Genomic DNA, 19,916 nt, shown 5'->3' with positions numbered 1-19,916 from the left:
GGGACGCAGCCTGAAAGGATAGAACTGTTGCATGGATAAGTGAAACAAATCTGAAGTAACTAATTCATTCCGCACATGCTCCAGTCTTCCCAGCATTCCCGCATCCCCTTCACATGGCATTAAGCAATCACTGCCTGCTAACACAATCTTCACTCTGTATTTTGCTTTTACACAATTTTTGCCTTTCTGGATATAAAAGTCTAATTGACAAGATGCTAGGCACAATTCAGAAGCAGCAAAGAGGTTCCCTGTTGGGTTCATGAATCAGGTGCATACAGCAGTGCAAGCTTTTTGTAATCACACATAACAGCATGCCTGCTAAGAGGAATGGAAGGCTATTACAAAATAGAAAGGTTTACTAACTTTTGGAAATAGATATAAACCACAGCTATTGTTGAAAGCAAGTACACAAAATTCAGAGGAAGTAGAATTTTGGGAAGTTAAAAAAGCTTAATACGGAACCTGAATTAGATCTTCATGAATGGCAGGGCAAAAAGGGTTCTCAAAGCCTTCTCAGAGTAATACTCTTGTTTTCAGGCTAGCTGTAGGAAAGACTACTTCCAGAAAGAAATAAAACATAAGTGAGGGAAGCTTGCTTTTTAGGGAAAAGAATGATACCCAAATCTAAAATTCTAACACGCATTATGCATGACTTCTCATCCTTCTGAAAGTAACAAAAACAAAAGCTTTGGACACATTGGTACTTCATGACATGCTGTGATTAAGTTTTATTTTCTTCACTCAATTTGTTTAATTACTTTGAGTTACACTAAGTTGACAAAAATCTCAAAATAGTAGTCTTAAAATGATGACTTTTCAGATAGGAATGTTAACTCAACCCACACACAAGTCCACTGACTTGCTGTGAGGTTCCACCAAGAAAGGGACAGTCCATCATTATTAAATTGTTACCACTGTACTGCTATTACATTAAAAAAAAATCAAAAAATCCCAATCCTGTACCAAAGAGCTTATAGCCTGAAACCAGCTGCAGTAATGTTTAACACTATGATATAGCAGATAGCTTCTACATAAGTTAAAATAGGAGGCTAGTGTCAATATATGGTCATTGGCAGTAAATTCATGAGCTGAGAAGGAAAAGTAACTGAAGGGTACTTCAGATTCTCTGAAGATCTTTGCATAACCACAGTTCCTTCCCCAACCCAGAGTATCAAAGTCTGGAAAAAGTCAGAAGGATCAAGTAAGAAAGTTGGACCAAAAGTGTGATGTAGCATCAGGAAAAGGCAGAGAAGTCAAGACTTTATTTACTGCAACTGGGGAAAGCTCCACATATAAAAGGCTACAGAACTGAAGCAATGAAAAGGCAGAGAAAATATTGGAGCAAGTAGAGAGAAGACATTTAAAAAGCACCAGACAAAAAAAGTCTGCTGCACTTTGGACTAGGAAGTCAGTGCAGATAAAGTCACAGATCCGTAAGTGGAATACAGCAATCCAGTTTGGCACAAGGTTACGAATTAAAAAAGGAGCAAATATGCATACTCCAAAATAAGAACATGAAATTAATCACCTAGAGAAGGTTAATATACAAGAGGCATAGAGAAATAAACATCATATAAATTGATTTAATTACAGACTCATGCATCTTAGCTTTAAACCAATAAATGATAATACGAAAAAGGCCCAGTCCTACAGACTTTAACTACAACGGATATTGCTACATGGACCTGTTATGATAGTACTTCAAGCATGGGAGTAGAATTCTGAAGGTGCTGAAGTTAGGAACACAGATATTATTAACTCCTAAACACTGCTGGTGGTATAGTGTTGGAATATATCAACTAGATATCCTTAGAGAATACTTAACATTAGTTCTAGCTTCACTGTACAGTCACAGAGTATATGTAAAGCACTACAGAAAGTTTATCACAAATTTAGCCTCCTGCAGTTTAATGAAAACAAGGTAATGCTGAAGTAGTCATTTGTGACTAGAAGCAAGAAACAGACTCAGATCCATAGCATGTTCCAATGCTACTCATGTTTGACCTACACATTAAGAATACTGTTTTGCAAATTTTGGAACCAATCTTGATTAGTCCGGGGATCCTCACCTTCAGTGGAGGTTGCTGCAAGATTGCACCTCATGCAGTTAACTAAAATAGCTACAGGAACTAAAAGAAAGTATAACTTGTGCACTACAGCTGTGCAGTACCACAGTAACTTTTAAACCCTTTAGCTTTTATTCCATAGATGTGCAGCATGGCTCTAACCCGTGGGCATTTACGACTGATGCATCTGCATGAAGCTTTTCATGAATGTTGCAAGCTTCTGAACATCTTCTACAGTCACCGCATTATATAAAGAGGCACGGATTCCACCCACAGACCTGAATTGAAAAGAGGGGAGAAAAAAATAGAAAGGTTTTTTATATTCTAAAAAGGACATTAATAGTATCCACAAACATTTAAACATAGCCCTATTCCAAAGGGATAAAATCCACATTTTATGTGCGTAAAAAGCAACATTTAATTCAAGGCAAGCTTGCAATCCAGAGAAACTCAGTATTTATGAGTTATTTACAGCTCCAACGCTGTAGCCCTGTGACATCAAAGGGCTATCTTTTTTAATCCCACAAACATCACTGACCACTGGAAGGAACTCTTGCAACCGGCCTGTTGCTCAGAAATGTGCTGGACATACTACAGCACGCTTGAAGTTTAGAGATGAGCCAAGGACTCCTGAAGTAATAGGAACCAACAGGCAAACACTGGTAAAATACATCAAAGGAATTCCAGCCAGGAAGTCAACCTCACTGGATGCCCAACTGTCCTGGGTTTGGCTAAGATAAAGTTAATTTTCACCAGAAGCTGGGATGGGACACAGCCGGGACAGATGACCCAAACTAGCCAAAGGGAGTATTCCATACCATGTGACATCATGCTCAGTATAAAAGGGGGCTAGGTGGGAAGGGGCATTGTGGCTCCAGGACACATAGCTCGGATGGTCCAGTTTTGGGACAGTGTCACCCTCTATGTCAATGACCAGCTGGAGTGCATGGAGCTCCACCTGGGGATGGATGAGGAGCAGACCAAGAGCTTATGGGTCAGGATTAAGGGAGCACAGGGACAGGTGACATTATAGTGGGGGTCTGCTACAGGCCACCTGACCAGAGAGCAGATGAGGCCTTCTAAAGAGAGATAGGAGCAGCCTCACGCTCACAAACCCTGGTCCTTATGGGGGACTTCAACCACCCCAACATCTGCTGGAGGGACAATGCAGCTGAGCGCAAGCAATCCAGGAAGTTCCTGGAATGCATTGATGATAAGTTCCTCCTCCAAGTGAGAGAGCAGCCAACAAGGAGAGGTGCCATGCTGGACCTTGTTCTCACCAGTAAGGAGGGGCTGGTGGGGAATGTGAAGCTCAAGGGCAGCCTTGGCTGCAGTGACCATGAAATGGTGCAGTTCAAGATCCTCTGGGCAGCAAAGAGGGTGCACAGCAAGCTCACTACCCTGGGCTTAAGGAGAGCAGCCTTTGGCCTCTTCAAGGACATGGTTGATAGAGTACCATGGGACAAAGCCCTAGAGGGAAGAGGGGCCCAAGATAGCTGGCTGATATTCAAGGGTCAACTTCTCCGAGCTCAGGAGCAATGCATCCCAACAAAGAGGAAGTCAGGCAAAAACACCAGGAGGCCTGCATGGATGAACAAGGAGCTCCTGAGCAAAGTCAAACATAAAAAGGAAGCCTACAGAGGGTGGAAGCAAGGGCAGGTAGCCTGGGAGGGGTACAGAGGAATTGTCCGAGCAGCCAGGGATTAGATTAGGAAAGCTAAAGCCCTGATAGAATTACATCTGGCCAGGGACATCAAGGGCAACAAGAAAAGTTTCTATAAATATGTCAGTGAGAAAAGGAGGACGAGGGAAAATATGGGCACCCTCCAGAATGAAATGGAAGACCTGGTTACCAGAACATGGAGAAGGCTGAGGTACTCAACAACAACTTTGCCTCAGTCTTCACCAGCAAGTGCTCGAGCCACACAGCCCAAGTCACACAAGGCAAAGGCAGGGACTGGGAGAATGAAGAACCACCCACTGTAGGAGAAGATCAGGTTCAAGAATATCTAAGGAACCTAAAGGTTCACAACCCCATGGGACCTGATGAGATGCATCCACAGGTCCTGAGGGAACTGGCGGATGAAGGGGCTAAGCTACTCTCCATCGTATTTGATAAGTCATGGCAGTCTGGTGAAGTTCCCATTGACTGGAAAAGGGGAAACATAACCCCCATTTTTAAAAAGGGAAAAAAGGAAGAACCAGTGAACTCTGGACCAGTCAATCTCACCTCTGTGCCTGGCAAGATCATGGAGCAGATCCTCCTGGAAACTATGCTCAGGCACATGGAAAATAAGGAGGTGATTGGTGACAGCCAACATGGCTTCACTAAGGGTAAATCATGCCTGACAAATCTGGTGGCCTTCTATGATGGGGTTACAGCATCGGTAGATAAGGGAAGAGTGACAGACATCATCTGCCTGGACTTGTGCAAAGCATTTCACACTGACCCACATGACATGCTTGTCTCTAAATTGGAGAGACATGGATTCGATGGATGGATCACTCAGTGGATAAGGAATTGGCTGGACAGTTGCACTGAAAGAGTTGTGGTCAATGGCTTGATGTCCAAGTACAGATCAGTGACAAATGGCATTCCTCAGGGGTCGGTACTGGGACCAGCACTGTTCAACATCTTTGTCAGCAACACGGACAGTGGGATCGAGTGCACCCTCAGCAAGTTTGCTGATGACACCAAGCTGTGTGGTGCAGTCAGACTGGAGGGAAGGCATGCCATCCAGAGGGACCTTGGCAGGCTGGACAGGTGAGCCCGTGCAAACTGCATGAAGTTCAACAAGACCAAGTGCAAGGTCCTGCACATGGGTCAGGGCAATCCCAAGCACAAGTACAGGCTGGGCAGAGAATGGATGGGGGTGTTGATTGATGAAAAGCTCAACACGAGCTGGCAGGGTGTGCTTGCAGCCCAGAAAGCCAACCATATCCTGGGCTGCTTCTAGAGGTGATTCTGCCCCTCTACTCCGCTCTTGTGAGACCCCACCTGGAGTACTGCGTCCAGCTCTGGGGTCCCCAGAACAGGAAGGACACAGAGCTGTTGGAGCGAGTCCAGAGCAGGGCCATGAAGAGGATCAGAGGGCTGGAGTACCTCTCCTATGAGGACAGGCTGTTCAGCCTGGAGAAGATAAGGCTCCAGGGAGACCTCATTGCGGCCTTCCAGTACCTGAACGGGGCCTACAGGAAAGCTGGAGAGGGACTGTTTATCAGCAAGTGTAGTGATAGCTTAAAGCCATTACCCCTTGTCCTAAGAAAGAGTAGATTTAGATTAGATGTTAGGAAGAAATTCTTTACTGTGAGAGTGGTGAGGCAGTGGAACAGGTTGCCCAGAGAAGCTGTGGATGCCCCCTCCCTGGAAGTGTTCCAAGGCCAGGCTGGATGGGGCTTTGGGCAACCTGGTCTAGTGGAGGGTGTCCCTGCCCATGGCAGGGGCGTTGGAACTAGATGGTCTTTAAGGTCCTTTCCAACCCAAACCATTCTATGAACCAGGCAGACAAGCCATGCAATGAAATGCTTTATACAGTAACAGAAGATTACTCTTGAGGTCAGATTTTCTGGCACTTGCACAGAGCCAGATTTATCAAATTGGAGAAGAAAGAATTGATGAGAAGGCTCTCCTTACTACACTTAAGCAGTAGTTGAGCCACAAGCAGTCTCTAGATTGCTATTCCTAAGTGATGCCAAACCAATCTGAGGAACAGCTTGTGAGTGAGAAAGGCTGGTAAAGTCAATGCATGATGCCTGCTGCTGTATCACTGTAGCAACAATTTATTCTGCAAAGGGAAGGGATTCATCTAACCCATACTTACCGATGCCCTTTCAGAGATATCATGTTAAGTTCCACAGCTTTCTCAAGAAATTTCTTTTCCAGTGCTTCATCACCCTTGATACTACCAATACGGAAAGGGACATTCATTCTGCTTCGGCTCTTTTTCTCCACCGGACATCTAGAAGAGTTGCAGAATGTAATGATAAACCCATTTTTTTGTTAAATTTACATTTTCAGCTATATACAATTTCAGAAAGCAAATAATTGCATCTGTTTAGCACCAAAGTCATTGTTCCATAATCAAAAAGATCATTACCTTCTGTGAAAGTAACCTTCCTTTTTTAACCAGGTACAACAATGAAAACAGTAATTGGAACACTTGTTAACCCTTCCCGACATACTCAAAATTACCCTAGAGCAATGCACAGGAGGCTTGTAAAGAGACACAATTTAAAAAATATAATAAAAACCACCACTCTACCCATGACTGTCTCAGTTACATTCCCTAGGGTAAGTGAGGTTACAGTAAACTAAGTCTTAAGCAGTTTCTTCTGTTTATCTTAGACTGGAACACTTATTTTTACTCAGCTAGTCACAAGTGCTACCAGAATTGAGCTTGACTCAGCTAAACAGACCTAAAGTATAACATCATAGCATAAGGAAATTTCCATGGACGTTAGAGACTTCTGTTAGTGGTTTCAGTCCACCTTCTACATTAGTACTATTCAGAATCATGAACATCTCAAATAGAGACATCTCCAGAACAAATCTTGCATTGCGTACATGGCCACAACATGTATGAGGTGCATCACAGCTCTTTAATCTCTTAAAATTCTTTTAATCTGAAGTAGAAAATTCCAAATATTTTAAAGCAAAATTTCTCTTCATTTATTTTGTGAAGGTAAGAACAAGTGGGGAAGATTTAAATATTTTTATTTAGTGCTAGTTACTAAGGAGATATGAAGCCTCCAGATTTATTCTTTCCTAAGGCTGTGATGTAGATTGTTGTAGGGATTCATTAAGAATAAGTTCTCATAAACTGCATGTAAATTTCATACCTATTATTATTCTATTTTACAAAGAATGAGTATCATTCTTTTTCAGTTCCTCCCTTGTTCCTTTGTACAGATGTCTCCATTATGAAGAGAAAAAAGATCAATCCTAGTATCTGCCTATGCAAATTTTCTGCATCAGATGCAACCAGGAAAACACTCTTCAAGGGCGTATGCTTGTAATCATTCCCATATTTGAATAACTGTAGCTATGCTGTAGGTTTTTTAGAAGATCCAGTTGCTATTAGGCAATCCAATGTAAATCAGTGTGCAGACTTTGGAAAGCAAACTGCAAATGGCACACAGGACTTTGTGGAAGAAAGCCTCCATTTGCTAAATGGCTTGTTACACTGCTTACCCAGTGAAGCATGCCACAGATTAGGTGGCACATTACAGCTGGGAAGGCAGCTTCAGATAAGTCCTTCTTTTACACATAGATACAATAAAAAATCCACAATCTTAACTGTATTGCTTAGTAAGATGCACACAGCTCAGTAGTGAAGCTTGCTTTGCCTTCCCAATTGACTATTTACCATCCCATCTGTATCACATTTCCCCACTCACAGCCTTACAGACCAGCTTGCCAGAAACAGATGTCTATTTGTCACAAAATGTTTTTTCAAGGCTTCATTTGCTTACTGAGGTTTATGAAAAACCCTCAGGATTTCATTAGAGTAGGAGCACAATCCTGATCATGACAACGCTAAAGGCAAAGCTGTTCTCATTAACTAAGTAGATAAGCAGAATGTATTAAATATTATGATGAAACTATATCCCTGCCAATTAAGGTTGCAGACAGCTTTAATTTAAAATCCAAATTTAATTTGCCCTATCCTAACTTTGACTTGAAAGTTAATTAGGTCCCAAACCTGTTGATTTTATACTGAAGGTGAAGGAAAATATTTTGCAGTTTCATATTCAATTACCAGTTTGAGCTTGGCAAGCATTAGAATTTTTCTGAATTATAACATCAGCTTTTAATTATACATATTTTGGGTCCTGTGAGCTCAAAGATACCTTGCAACAATATGTAAAAATTCAGAGAGTTAAGCCTGCTTTGGAAAACCATAAAAAATAACTAAAGAAAATAAACTGTACATAAAGTGTATTACTTTTTTACTACATCTAGGGCTGATCTTTCTATTTCAGCAAGTGTTTCAGAACTTAGAACTATTGGCTAATAAAAATATTCTGCTTGACAGAGACAAAGCAGACTCTTTGACTACTGAAAGAGATGGTAGAAAACATATGATGCAAAAATGGTCGCTACAACTTCTTATAAGCCAATTGCTCTGTTTTGGCCTGTAGTTCCCCAAGAGATTCAGTAAGCACACAAACCAGAATCTGTGTATCTGGTCTTTGTATACTCTTCTCCTAGGCTTCTGCATTTTATTAAGTTTAGAATGTATGTTATTAATATGCTTCACAACTGACCTATACAGGTTAAGTTGAACTAACTTCCTACTGGTATGAGACTCATCCTTGAATAGTTATCAAGTGAATGGGTTGCAGAAAAAAACCTCCTGTAGGATTCCTCGAAATTTTTTTATGCACTAAAAGGTAGCTTTAAAAACATGCTGCAATCAGACTTTTAAATTACGAATATGCTTGGCTCTGCAACAAATATTGAAACCAAGGGAAAAGGCATAGCAACTTACACATAGAATCCATTAGATTTGTCTATAATATCATATATCATTCGTGATTTGATTAAACTAAGTTTATCCATAGCTGCAGCTCCACCATTATTCTTTATCCATTCCAGTACCAATCCCATGATATAAATACTGCAACAGGAAAGAACATTTCAGTTAGATTATTAAAAAAACAGAAAAAAGTCAGAGTCCTGTTTAATAGGTCACAAAATGTTTCAGCAACAAAGTGTTATGTTTGGTTTTAGAGTGCTTAACATAAACAACTCAATCTGGAGTATTTTACAAATTATGGCAATTCTAAGCAGGCAATGAGGTTTTTTTGGACATGGATGAAGTATCCTGAAATTCAAATGCTACACAAATTTGTGGGACCAAACTTAATCCTTTGTACCACAGAAGAAGTCCTGCAGGTTTCCTGTAGCCCTGCAGGGCTCCCAAGTAGCATCCACTCTGTGCAGCTGCTCTGTGTAGCAAAGATGCAGGGGTGAATCTTGAATGTATGTATATTAATAATGCTAGAAGTCTAATCCTATTTTCACAAATGTTAAAAACTATAATCCCATTTCTGTCTAAAAAGACCTTTTTCTTACATGAACAGTGAAGTTTGGCAAAACAAGTAATAATGTATTACACTTAATTATTCATTACCATTCAAGTTCTAAGTAGAGATCTGGAAGCCTACTGGCATCATGTGGCTTGGAACCAAGTATTTCAATGCTAGTTACTAAGTGCAACGTAAAAAAATCCCCCAGGCCTTTTGCCTTTGTGTTTTTGCTACAAAACTCAGCTTGTTCAAGTTCAGGCATTTCCCACGACTACAACACTTTACATAATAAACTGTTCACAAGTTTTTATGGCATATTCCCAACAAGTTTGCTTTTATTAATCCCTTCATTACAGATTCCAAGGGAGTGCTCAGAGAACATTACCTGACAAGTTTCCCTAACGCAAGTCTAGCAGGAGGCAGTTTTAAACATTGCTACTTTTAATTTCTCAGGGGATGCCAGTGACAAATCTTTGAACACTGCAGAATAACTGAGGTTACAGACTGCCTTTTATAAAAAGTACCTTATAGATTTGAAAGCACAATCTTGCCACATTTGTGACAGTGCAAAGGATTTAAGTGAAGTACAGCCTAGGCCCTTGCTAAACATACAGGGCCACATTCACCTCTTGCCCTCACTTCCTTGAGAAAAAGATCTCGGACAAGGTTTCAAGAAGTCAGCCTTAGAGTCATCCACAAAACCCAGCCAGCTGAAATCATTTCTCTTCTTCCATGTCAGTCAAAGTATGTGTCTGGAGCCATTTTAAATGCTAAATAAACCCTCGGAGCTTGGAAATGGGATTTTTATAGCAAATTCATTGTTAATTTTAGCAAAGCAGATTAGGGTCAAAGAGTCAAGCTCTGTAGTACCAAAAGGTTAAAGCCATTAGCATCACCTTAATTTAACATCCTGCCGAAGTAGCTTTTGCAAATTCAGTTAATATTTCCTGCCTGTTTGCCAGCAAACCATTAAAGAGTGCAAGGAAAAGAGCAGAGAAAGACAGAACTAAGAAGCTTTGCCAGTACAGAAACTGGAACAGGCATTCAGAGCCAAGCCAAACAGATATGTACCCTGCCAACATTTCAGTCTGTGTTACACTCTGGATCCTGGAGTGTACTCTAATGTGGGTCTGTAGCATGAAGTGAAGTCTGGCAAGACAGCGATTGTGAGGAGACGACTGTTCATTCAACTTTATTTTTAGGTCCCTTAATCTCACTCTACCCTGTTAATGTTACTGACAGATACTGAGTTACAACTAAAGCAGCGCTTTCGTTTCAGAAGTTTTTTGCAGTGGCTAAAATAAAGCTGCAGAATTTAATTTGTTTTGCTCTTCAAACTAGAGGAGCAAGACTGTGTTCAAGATGAGATTAAGTAGAACTTTGTTTTTTTCAAATGGAAATAGCTGTTACTTGGAAAACATGAATGGCTGGATTTAAAACCTGGCATGTGCAAGTACACAGTGTCTAAAACAGTATGTGTGGCTTGGCAGTCTGGAAAATAATCAATTGTGAATTAGAGGCTTTATCAATCACCGGGAAGACACACATACTGCCCATACTGTACAAAGCTACATTCAGAAAGAAAACAAGAGTCTGGAAATATTGTAAGGTTAATTCTTGTCTTAGACACCAGCCCTAAGGATACTGGGTATATCCAGCCAACAGGGCAGACAGGCTGACAGCAACAGTACACCATTACAGCACTACATACTCTACAATATGCATATTTCTTGGGAAAACTAGTTGTGCATTGTAAAGTCTGGAATGAACACAATCACAAGGTTTACTGTTCTTTTGATAAATTAAGATAACTGCCTCTGTCTTGCAATAGTACACCCCACAGCGAGAATCAGCAGATTCACTTAAAATGCTACTGAATTTAAGTAAGCAGTGGCATTAAGGTACACTTTATATGCAGGAATGTACTTATGTACAGTGCATTTTATCTGTTGGACATCATTAGGCAACTTAAGTTTGCCAATTCTGGCATGGACAAAAAGATGTAAGAGCTGAGATTACACATCTACAATTTAAGACTGCATTATCAAATTATCTGAATCAAAAGGAAATCTTCTCTTCAAAAGTAGAAAGCATTATTCTCAAAGTAACTAAAAAAACTTCTGGGAAAAAAGGATACCTGGTTTGAAGATTTTCTTTTAAAAAATAATAATTTTAGTGGATATTGGTATAACAATGCTCCAGATTAAGAATGGGTAGATACTGCTGGCTCAACACCTAAATATTCCAGTAGCAAAGCATCATTTCTAAATGACTAAAATGCCTTTAAAAAAATTGCAGGGATAAGGATCTGGAAATTGAAATGCTGAGAACTACCTCAGCAAGAAATTGAATCAAATCTGTACTGAGTGTCCAAGAAGACTAAGTGAAAAGTTACCAACTTGCAACAATAGGAGTATCAGCACTGAATTAACTAGAGTTGTGTTCATGTAAGTCCTGAAACTTCTGCAATGGAATTATGACATATTTACTTCTAAAAATACTATGTCCTTTATGTCTGAGTCCCACTAGGCAACATCAAAACCTATTACAGTCACGTGGCTGGACACTTCCCATGTTTTCACAGGACTCGTGAAACACTCCAACATATCAGTAACTTGAAGGCAAATGTTCAACTTCTGAAACTTTTCTCGATAAGAGCAGCAGATGGCAGTGCAGTAGCTTTTTGAGTAAACAGATATTAAATAGCACGGTAAGTTACCTGTAGCACGGTGGAGTGTTATACAAAGAGCCATTCATTGCTTGTGTTTTGTAATCCAGTACTACAGGGCATTCTTTCAGCGCAAATCCCAGCAAGTCCTCACGTACTATTACAACAGTAACTCCAGCACAGCCAACATTCTTCTGAGCACCAGCGAAAATCACGCCAAACTTTAACAGAAAGAAGAAAAGAAGGACTCGCTACATGCATTCACTAGTCGATCTTACAACCAAGTCATCCACCAGTATCATTATACAACAGGCATACAACTCAGCTGAACAGCTTAGAGAGCGTGTTGAAAATGACCAAGTTGTAGGTCAAAGAAGAGTTAGGAGACGTTCTGATTCCCAAGTGCACTTACAGCACAGTTATCCCATGTATGTCTATTATCAGAACCATGCATCTTCATTCAACTGAAGATCATCACAAAAAGTTTCCCAGTGATTTGCTAAATATTTTTTCAGTAGTCACAAATAATTCTTAAGGCAGCCTGTCCCCATTTCACACTACTCCAAGCAAATTTACTATAAATAAATTCACATATAAATCACAGTATTTTTAACCAATCTGGTATTTCAGAACAGGCATCATACAATCCACCTGTTTAAAAAGGCAGATCAAGACAGGCCAAGATGAACACACTAACAATTCCCCCTTCCTCTTGCTACACACTTGTCTGTGTGTAGGTCAAACACACTACTTCACTAGTCAGTAACACCTCCCACTCGTAACACACTTTACAAACATAAGCAAGTACTATGTTCTGCCTCTGTATTATATGAAACAGACATAGTAACTGTGAGGCACAGGAAGCTTTAGCAGCTTAAAACGGGGTTACAGATTTTCCATGTAAGCAGCAGGATCAAAAATTCTCATTCACAGTACCTTGCCACGTACACTATCCACATACTAAATATGATTCAGTATATTTTTTCAGCTACAGCATCAGTGAAGACCACACAGTGGACATATAATCTTGGGTAGCTGTTAACATGAACAATTTCAACATAGTCCAATGTTTTTACTGAAAAAAGGATAGATATTGACATTTCAAACCTCAGATTTCAATATTTGTATCCACCATCAGATACCCAATTAACAAAATGCGATTTCCTTCATTCCACTGCTCACCATCTCTGGCTATCCAGACATTTCAGAGTGCCTAATTATATGCACCGAAGTTTGAAAACACTTTGTGCAGCCACTGTGTCCAATACTGTACCTTGGAAACATCCACAGGTCTGGATAGGAAGTTTGATGACATATCACAAACCAAGACTGCTCCCTTGACATCAGGTACAAAGTCAAACTCCACACCATGAACAGTCTCATTAGCACAGTAATAGACATAAGATGCATCTGGATTAAGATTCCAAGTGCTTGGGTCAGGAATGTCTGAGACAGACAAAAAAGAAAACCAAAGGTCACTGGAGACAAGTAATTTTCCTGGCATGCAATCTTACTTGAACACAGGACTTAAGTACAAACCCAGAATGATTTTGCAGTATAAAGTATGAGTTATCTTGTTACTGCCTCAGTTACAGTTAATCTTTTTCTTCCTTCTACACTGTGGTCATTCAGATTATGTTATGTCCAGTAACAAGCTTCAAGAGGAGTTGAAAATCCTCCTTCTATTCCAGAGCCAACTGCCTGTTATGACACCTGGGTGGGGAAGATAAGTACCCAGGAACCCTGGAGAGAAGGTAACAGAACGCAGGTCTCCCATCTCCTGGGTCAATGAGGTTAAGATCCCAGATATGCTTCTAAATTTCAGAGCAATCTCATGATTGAGTGTACCTGAAACTGAAATACCCTGCAATATCCCTGCTAATAGCTTAAGAACTTAGTTAAATGACAAAAAAAATCAGACCACCCACACCATTTCCCTATTGATACACATTTGCTTCTTGCCATTTATTTTCTGGGATCTGCTCAGCCTAGTTTCACAGTTCTTTGCTGGTGGAGACAGATCTCCCAGTGATGAACATGGAGAGATGCAGCAGTCAATCTTTTGAATGCTGGGCAGTCAACTTTGTAACTAGTTAACATTCAGTAACCCAACAGCTGAGTTGGACCAATTTTTAGAGCGATTCAAAAAGCTAAACATTCACATGGATGGATGTAATCATCAACTTACTTGTATAGGTTCCTAGTTTCGGATGAACAATATTCACTTTGGCATACTTCTCTGCTTCTTTAGCTGCTTTTGCTGACCAAGCTCCAGTAACCACATAATCAGCATGTCTTCCCTCCTTTAAACCAATAAGATTAAGTGGGACTGCACTGAACTGACCAGATCCACCTCCTTGGAGGAAAATAACTTTGTAGTTTTCTGGTATATTTCTGCATGCAAGAAATAACCATTTATGTTATTCCCAGAAGACACAGGATGCATACTACTTGATACTATGCATTTAACAGCAACTGAGGAAGAACACTAATTTTAGAAGGCTCTTTGCTAAGAGGTTAAACCAAATCACATTTACTTACCTCAGCACTGGTCTTGAATAACAACGTAGGTATTAAGAATAATGCTATACACTTTACCAATAAAACTTTCCTGCAAACAAGCTTTTTTCCCTCCCTTGAATATCATTAAATAAATTCACTCCTGAGTAGCTCCAATATCACAGTACACACAAATTTAAAGATATTTCAGCAGAATTAATGGTCACTTATTTGTCTATTGCTAGCTTCATGGCTTTTCTGTCAGGTTAAGAACTTCACACCAAAATGCTCACAGTAGAATTCAGCTCTGAGACTCTTCAATTTGAAAGTGCAACCATACAGTAAATTGTTCATGCAGAGCAAGTACCATATGGAGTTGTTCATACAGTCACAAAAATTACTTGTTCAAATTATTCATTAAAACTTCTCTCTCAATTCTGGCTGTGACTGAGAGTCAAGCTTTTATATGAAATGACCATCATTATTAACTACTCTGAGAACATTAATTCTAATATACAATAGATTTATTTAAAACTTTTAAAAACATGTCACACTACAGATAAGAAAAAGCCTCCTGATCAGTGATTCTAAAACACATCCATTGAGCTTATGTTAGAAAAATCAGACTCCTGGGTAACATACAGGTCAATTCTATGCCTGATTTCTGTTGTTTCCACTTATTTCTTAAAGAAAGTTGATACCCTTCATGAATTCTATGAAGGTGACAAATATTAAAATTTTAGAAGAAAGTCAACTAATCAGTGTATAGTAGATACACAAAAAGCATCTTAAGCTAATAAAGCCCTTTGTCACATTCAAATAACTCAGCATCAGACAAAGAGAAGATCAATGTCCTCTCCAAGATAATTATTCTATCCAACACAGTATCTAAACAAAAACCTAAACAGGTGCTTTCAAGGAAAGGGCTCCACATTAGTCATTATTGGTGCAACTAGCACAAACATAAAAAAAACTCAATAAAACAAGCAGGAAGTACTTACAGCAATTCACGCATGAGATTTTCAGCTGTATTTAAAATTTTTGTGAAATCTGAGGTCCGATGGCTCATTTCTTTGGTGGAAATGAAAGAAAAAATAGCAAGAAACAAAATGGTAATACATAAATACGTGTTCCAGTACCTGAAGGGGCCTACAGGAAAGCTGGAGAGGGACTGTTTACAAGGCCATGGAGTGATAGGACAAGGGGTAATGGGTTTAAGCTGAAGGAGGGTCGATTTAGATTAGATATTAGGATGAAATTCTTCACTGTGAGGGTGGTGAGGCACTGGAACAGGTTGCCCAGAGAGGCTGTGGATGCCCCCTCCCTGGAAGTGTTCAAGGCCAGGCTGGATGGGGCTTTGGGCAACCTGGTCTAGTGGAGGGTGTCCCTGCCCATGGTGGGGGGGTTGGAACTAGATGGTCTTTAAGGTCCCTTCCAACCCAAACCACTCTGTGATTCTCTGAATGCAATTTAAAAATTGTGTTAAGCTTTAAAACTTTTACACTACAGACCCAAAATACCTGAAGGCTCCCATTTCCAGTTCCAACTCTTTGCTAAGCCTTTCTAAATACCCTCACAAAACTTATACCTCCAGTCTTGTCTAGATCCAGGCAAATCCAGTCCATTCACATTTGTCATCCACATGACCTTACCACCTCTAGGAACAACTACATTCATGTGAAAAATAGGTGTAGTGTAGACACTAGAAAGGTGTAAGTTTTCCTCACTCTAAGAATCTTCTCTGCTACTAATACTGTAGCAAGTATAGAGTAAGGTACAGGGGGTTGGTTTTTTCTTTCATTTTTAAGAAGGCTTCTTCACACAGGACTCCTAACTAAACATTAAGGACACTTAATGCTAATTCCTTTTATTAAACTCTTTCTTCCATCTGTAAGAGTGTACAATTTAAACATGAATCTCAGTCCTGCAGAGACTGCTGCACATTCTACCTTTGTCAACCAAACAGTTTCACATGGTATAACGCTGACCATCTTCTTGCCCAGAAGTTTTGTGCAACTGGGGCTGAAAAGCCAGTCAGTTACCCCCAGAACTCACCTCCTCCTTATGACAGGACAGCATTGCCTTCCTAATGGAAGGATGCTATACATCAAATAAATCTGAAGCATTTGCCACATACTATATAAGATACTATACATATACGTGGTATATGTGTGTGTATAATATGTGTATATGTATAGTATGTGTATACATATATAGCATTTTATAGATATATAAGGGGGCTTTATATGTTGCCTATTTATATACACATACGTATACATCCTTGCCTAAGATCCACAAGTACTAATGTTCTACATATGATTAGGTTTTTTCCCCTCCAGTCTTTTGTTTTGGATCACTAAACATCTGGCTATGTATCATTTTATGGTCTCCTGATGAATGATAGAAAAGAAGTACAAAAAATATTCTCTGGACATACACATCACTAGAATAAAGTATTAGAAAAGAAAAGGAGCTGAAATACTAAGATCAAAAACTCTTATTAAACAATGTGGTTGAACATCTACATTCTGAAAGATTCAAAATTTTTAAAGTCTTACCAAGAACGCTTATACCAAGTCCTTTGTAGTCCACCAATTCTTTCTGTGCTTCTAATAATACCTAACAAAAGAAAAAAATCCACAAATAAATTAAGGGAATTTTCCACTAATGCATCACGCATATGCCAACTGCTCCACATTGCAATAACCTGACAACTGCCAAGAAAGATTAACAGGAGTATAGTCACCAACACAATTTCCTTGTATCTAGTAGCTGAAGGCTTTTCCTAAGATAGTATAATTAAATCATATGCTTGTTGTGGACACCATGTTTTAAGTTATTTCAAACAGCTACATTTCCAGATTTCAGAATGATTTCTAGGAGCTGGATGGAACTCCCAACCTTTTACAGAATGCTTAAAGTATACTCTAATCAGGCATCTTAAATCCCTGCCCCTCCACCCTGTGTTCTTTCACTTCACTTGCACAAACAGGACAAAGGTATTGAAGAAAACAAAGAAAAAAATCAGCTTGGGGAACCGGATACCTCAAACTGACCCAACAGGGCAAGGCCTGGTTTCACAGAATGAAGCCCCACTCTTTCAGAAAATGTGCCTGGTCTATGTTGTTGAATATTATGAAACAAACAAAGCAAAATTTTGAGACAACCAAAAAATACAGGTTATTCCTAGGAGCCCTAGCCAGGTAATTTGCTGCTTCAGCCTTCCATCTTGCTTTCTTCTCCCATAGCTCTTGAATATCAAGAAGGTGGAATTAGATTCTAACCATTGGATCTGTAGCTTCTGATTTCAGTAAGTTCTTGTGGGAGAGCCAGAACATTCTTAGTTCCTCCTAAAGGAAAAAGGAGGAACAGGAGCCCCAGTAGAAAAGCCACCAAAACAAATGCTGTATGCCTATGCCCCAGGATCTGCCAAGAAACCACATGCTCTGGACAGCTGCAGGAACAAGAAATCTGCCTTGCCAACCAGGTATCTGCATGGCCTGTCAACTGTAACAGCTGGTCACCAAGAAGTAACCACAAACAGCTGTGCTGCTGTTGATGTTAGAGATAGTGAAGTTTTAACCACAGTTTCACATGCAAACTTACCCGTGCCAAAGAAGAGGGAAAAAGTCAAAGGAAACACACAGAGTATTAGAAAGTGCTTGTTAAACTGCTTGATAAAATCCAATTCTGTTAGTAACATTCTTTATCTGACAACTTGCACACGCCTTACAATAGACATTTACAATACCCCTTAAAATAGCCATGAAGAGCTCTGTCCACCTTCTTCCTTCAGTGAGTCCAAGCACTTCGTGTGTGGCAGTAGCCCACAATTAAAGTGAAATAATCGAGGCGATACAGTAGTTCATTTAAAAGTACTGCATTTTCAAGAGAGGAAAACAGATTAGTAATACGGAGTTCAGCTATGCTCTCCTCAAACCCTAAACTCAGTTCTCAGTACTCTCTGTTGGAAAGTTGGATACTGCAGCAGTTCTAATAAGACTCTGAGCCAAGGGTTCAAGACAGAACAAGTTTCTTTGCATTATAATCTATAAAGAACATTTCCATGAGAAAAGGAAAAAAAGGCAAATCTGTTTACCTATAGAAAATGGTTAAAGAAATAACACAGAAAATAATGAAGACAACAATGAAGGAAACTAAGAAAAGAAAAAATATTTTCACAATACATAACTCTTAATTTGAAAGTCAGATGCACACAATTTGGCAGAAACCACCCCCTCTCCATATGTAACTGGCTAATCTATGGCTGCTGATGCAACTTCCCAGAGGGTTGAGTCTACACTATACTCATTATCATTTTTTAAATCAAGACTTCTCAGGGAACTACCACATTATTTATCAGCTGACAAATAACATAACATAGCTACCCTTGTGCACCTGAGGACTTAGATTTCTCTCCCCCTCCTCACCCAATTAAATGCCCTGGTAGGTTTGAGGTTTTTTGGAAATGCACCCTATTGTTTCAGAATTACTCTCCTAGAGGTTTTTTTCTGAATCTGATCATAGGGTCATTCATCAAGGGCTGTATCAGCCTCAAACTTACCAGGGCATTTGATTAGGCAAGGAGGGGGAGAGAAAACGAGGTTTCGTTGTTACGTGGGTAGCTCTTTTCATTCGTATTTACTCGAGCTCCCCGGCCCTCGCTTTGCAGCCGGCACCCACGGAGGCCCCCGGGAGCCGGGCTGGGAGACAGAACGCACCGCGACGCCCGGCGGGCACCCGCCGCTGCCCCACCGCCCCAGCCCAGGCGAGAGCCCCCTCAGCGCGCGGGCAGAGCCACCTGCCCCCGCCAGCACGGCTCCCCCCGCGGCGCCGGGAAGACGAAGACACCCACCCCTCTCCCTCCGCAATGCCCCAGCCTTCGCCGGGAAGGCCCCCGGATCCTACTCACGGAGCGCGGCAGCTTCGCCGGCCCGGCCCCGAAGTTCGCCACCTGCCGCCCGCACTCCATGACGGCGCCTCCGCTGCTGCCCACGAATCGCGCCGGCGGCCCCCGCCGATATAAACCCCCCGCCGCCGGCCCGCCGATTGGCTGCTGTCACACACACCCAGGGGGCGGGGCCGCAGCCAGCCCGCCCCGCCCACTGCCCCCTCCCCCGGCAGCGCTCCGGCCGCCTATTGGCGGCGCGGCCACGAGGAGGCAGCGTGATCAGGCTGGCGGCGGCGCGGGGCGGAGCGCGGGGAGCGGCACGCGGGGAGCCGCGAGCGCCGGGCAGCGCGCGTTGCCGCCTCCCCATGGTGAGCTCCGCCACCACCACCCCTACCCCCCTATTTCGCGAAACGGCAAACTTCGGCCTCGGCCACGGCCAAGGGGCAGCCGGGACGGCTCTTTCCACGCAAAAAAGCCAAAAAGGGGCGGGGGGGGGGAAGGCTCAAAGCGATGAAAGGGATTTAAACGTGCCTTCCGCTTGGAAAACCGCGGTGAACCTCGCCAAGGTTTCTTTGCACGTACTGACGTAGGTGGGTAGGTGGGTATGTAGGTAGATCGATAGATAGAGACAGAAAGAATGCATGTCCTACAGCCACTTTACGGTGATTTTTCCCCCATGCAGTTGCTGCAGCAAAGCTGGGACACTTGTTCCAAAAGTAATCTGCATGAATGCATGAGAAATTAAAAATAGCAACCCATA

The 19,916-nt window shown here is 41.2% G+C and overlaps 1 protein-coding gene across 1 annotated transcript; it reads right to left on the bottom strand.

Moving 5' to 3' along the window:
* Positions 1-701: 701 nt before the first annotated feature.
* Positions 702-19,288, bottom strand: PSAT1 (phosphoserine aminotransferase 1). Its single transcript, XM_054810619.1, has 9 exons — positions 19,178-19,288; positions 16,824-16,884; positions 15,267-15,336; positions 13,955-14,160; positions 13,040-13,212; positions 11,818-11,987; positions 8,558-8,686; positions 5,888-6,025; positions 702-2,344 (listed from the first exon to the last, which is right to left on the bottom strand). The coding sequence occupies exons 1-9, from the start codon at positions 19,235-19,237 to the stop codon at positions 2,239-2,241; spliced, it is 1,113 nt and encodes a 370-aa protein (XP_054666594.1). The 5' UTR covers positions 19,238-19,288; the 3' UTR covers positions 702-2,238.
* Positions 19,289-19,916: the final 628 nt, after the last annotated feature.

Source organism: Grus americana, chromosome Z, assembly GCF_028858705.1.
Source record: "Grus americana isolate bGruAme1 chromosome Z, bGruAme1.mat, whole genome shotgun sequence".
Taxonomy (NCBI): Eukaryota; Metazoa; Chordata; class Aves; order Gruiformes; family Gruidae; genus Grus; species Grus americana.
This window is presented reverse-complemented; position numbering and strand designations above follow the sequence as displayed.

Coding starts and splice junctions, on each gene's coding strand:
- PSAT1 (XM_054810619.1), bottom strand. CDS start 19,237: ATGGAGTGCGGGCGGCAGGTGGCGAACTTCGGGGCCGGGCCGGCGAAG. Junction 15,337..16,823: donor ACTTGGTATAAGCGTTCTTG/GTAAGACTTTAA, acceptor TTTCCACCAAAG/AAATGAGCCATCGGACCTCA. Junction 2,345..5,887: donor ATATCTCTGAAAGGGCATCG/GTAAGTATGGGT, acceptor TTTTCAATTCAG/GTCTGTGGGTGGAATCCGTG.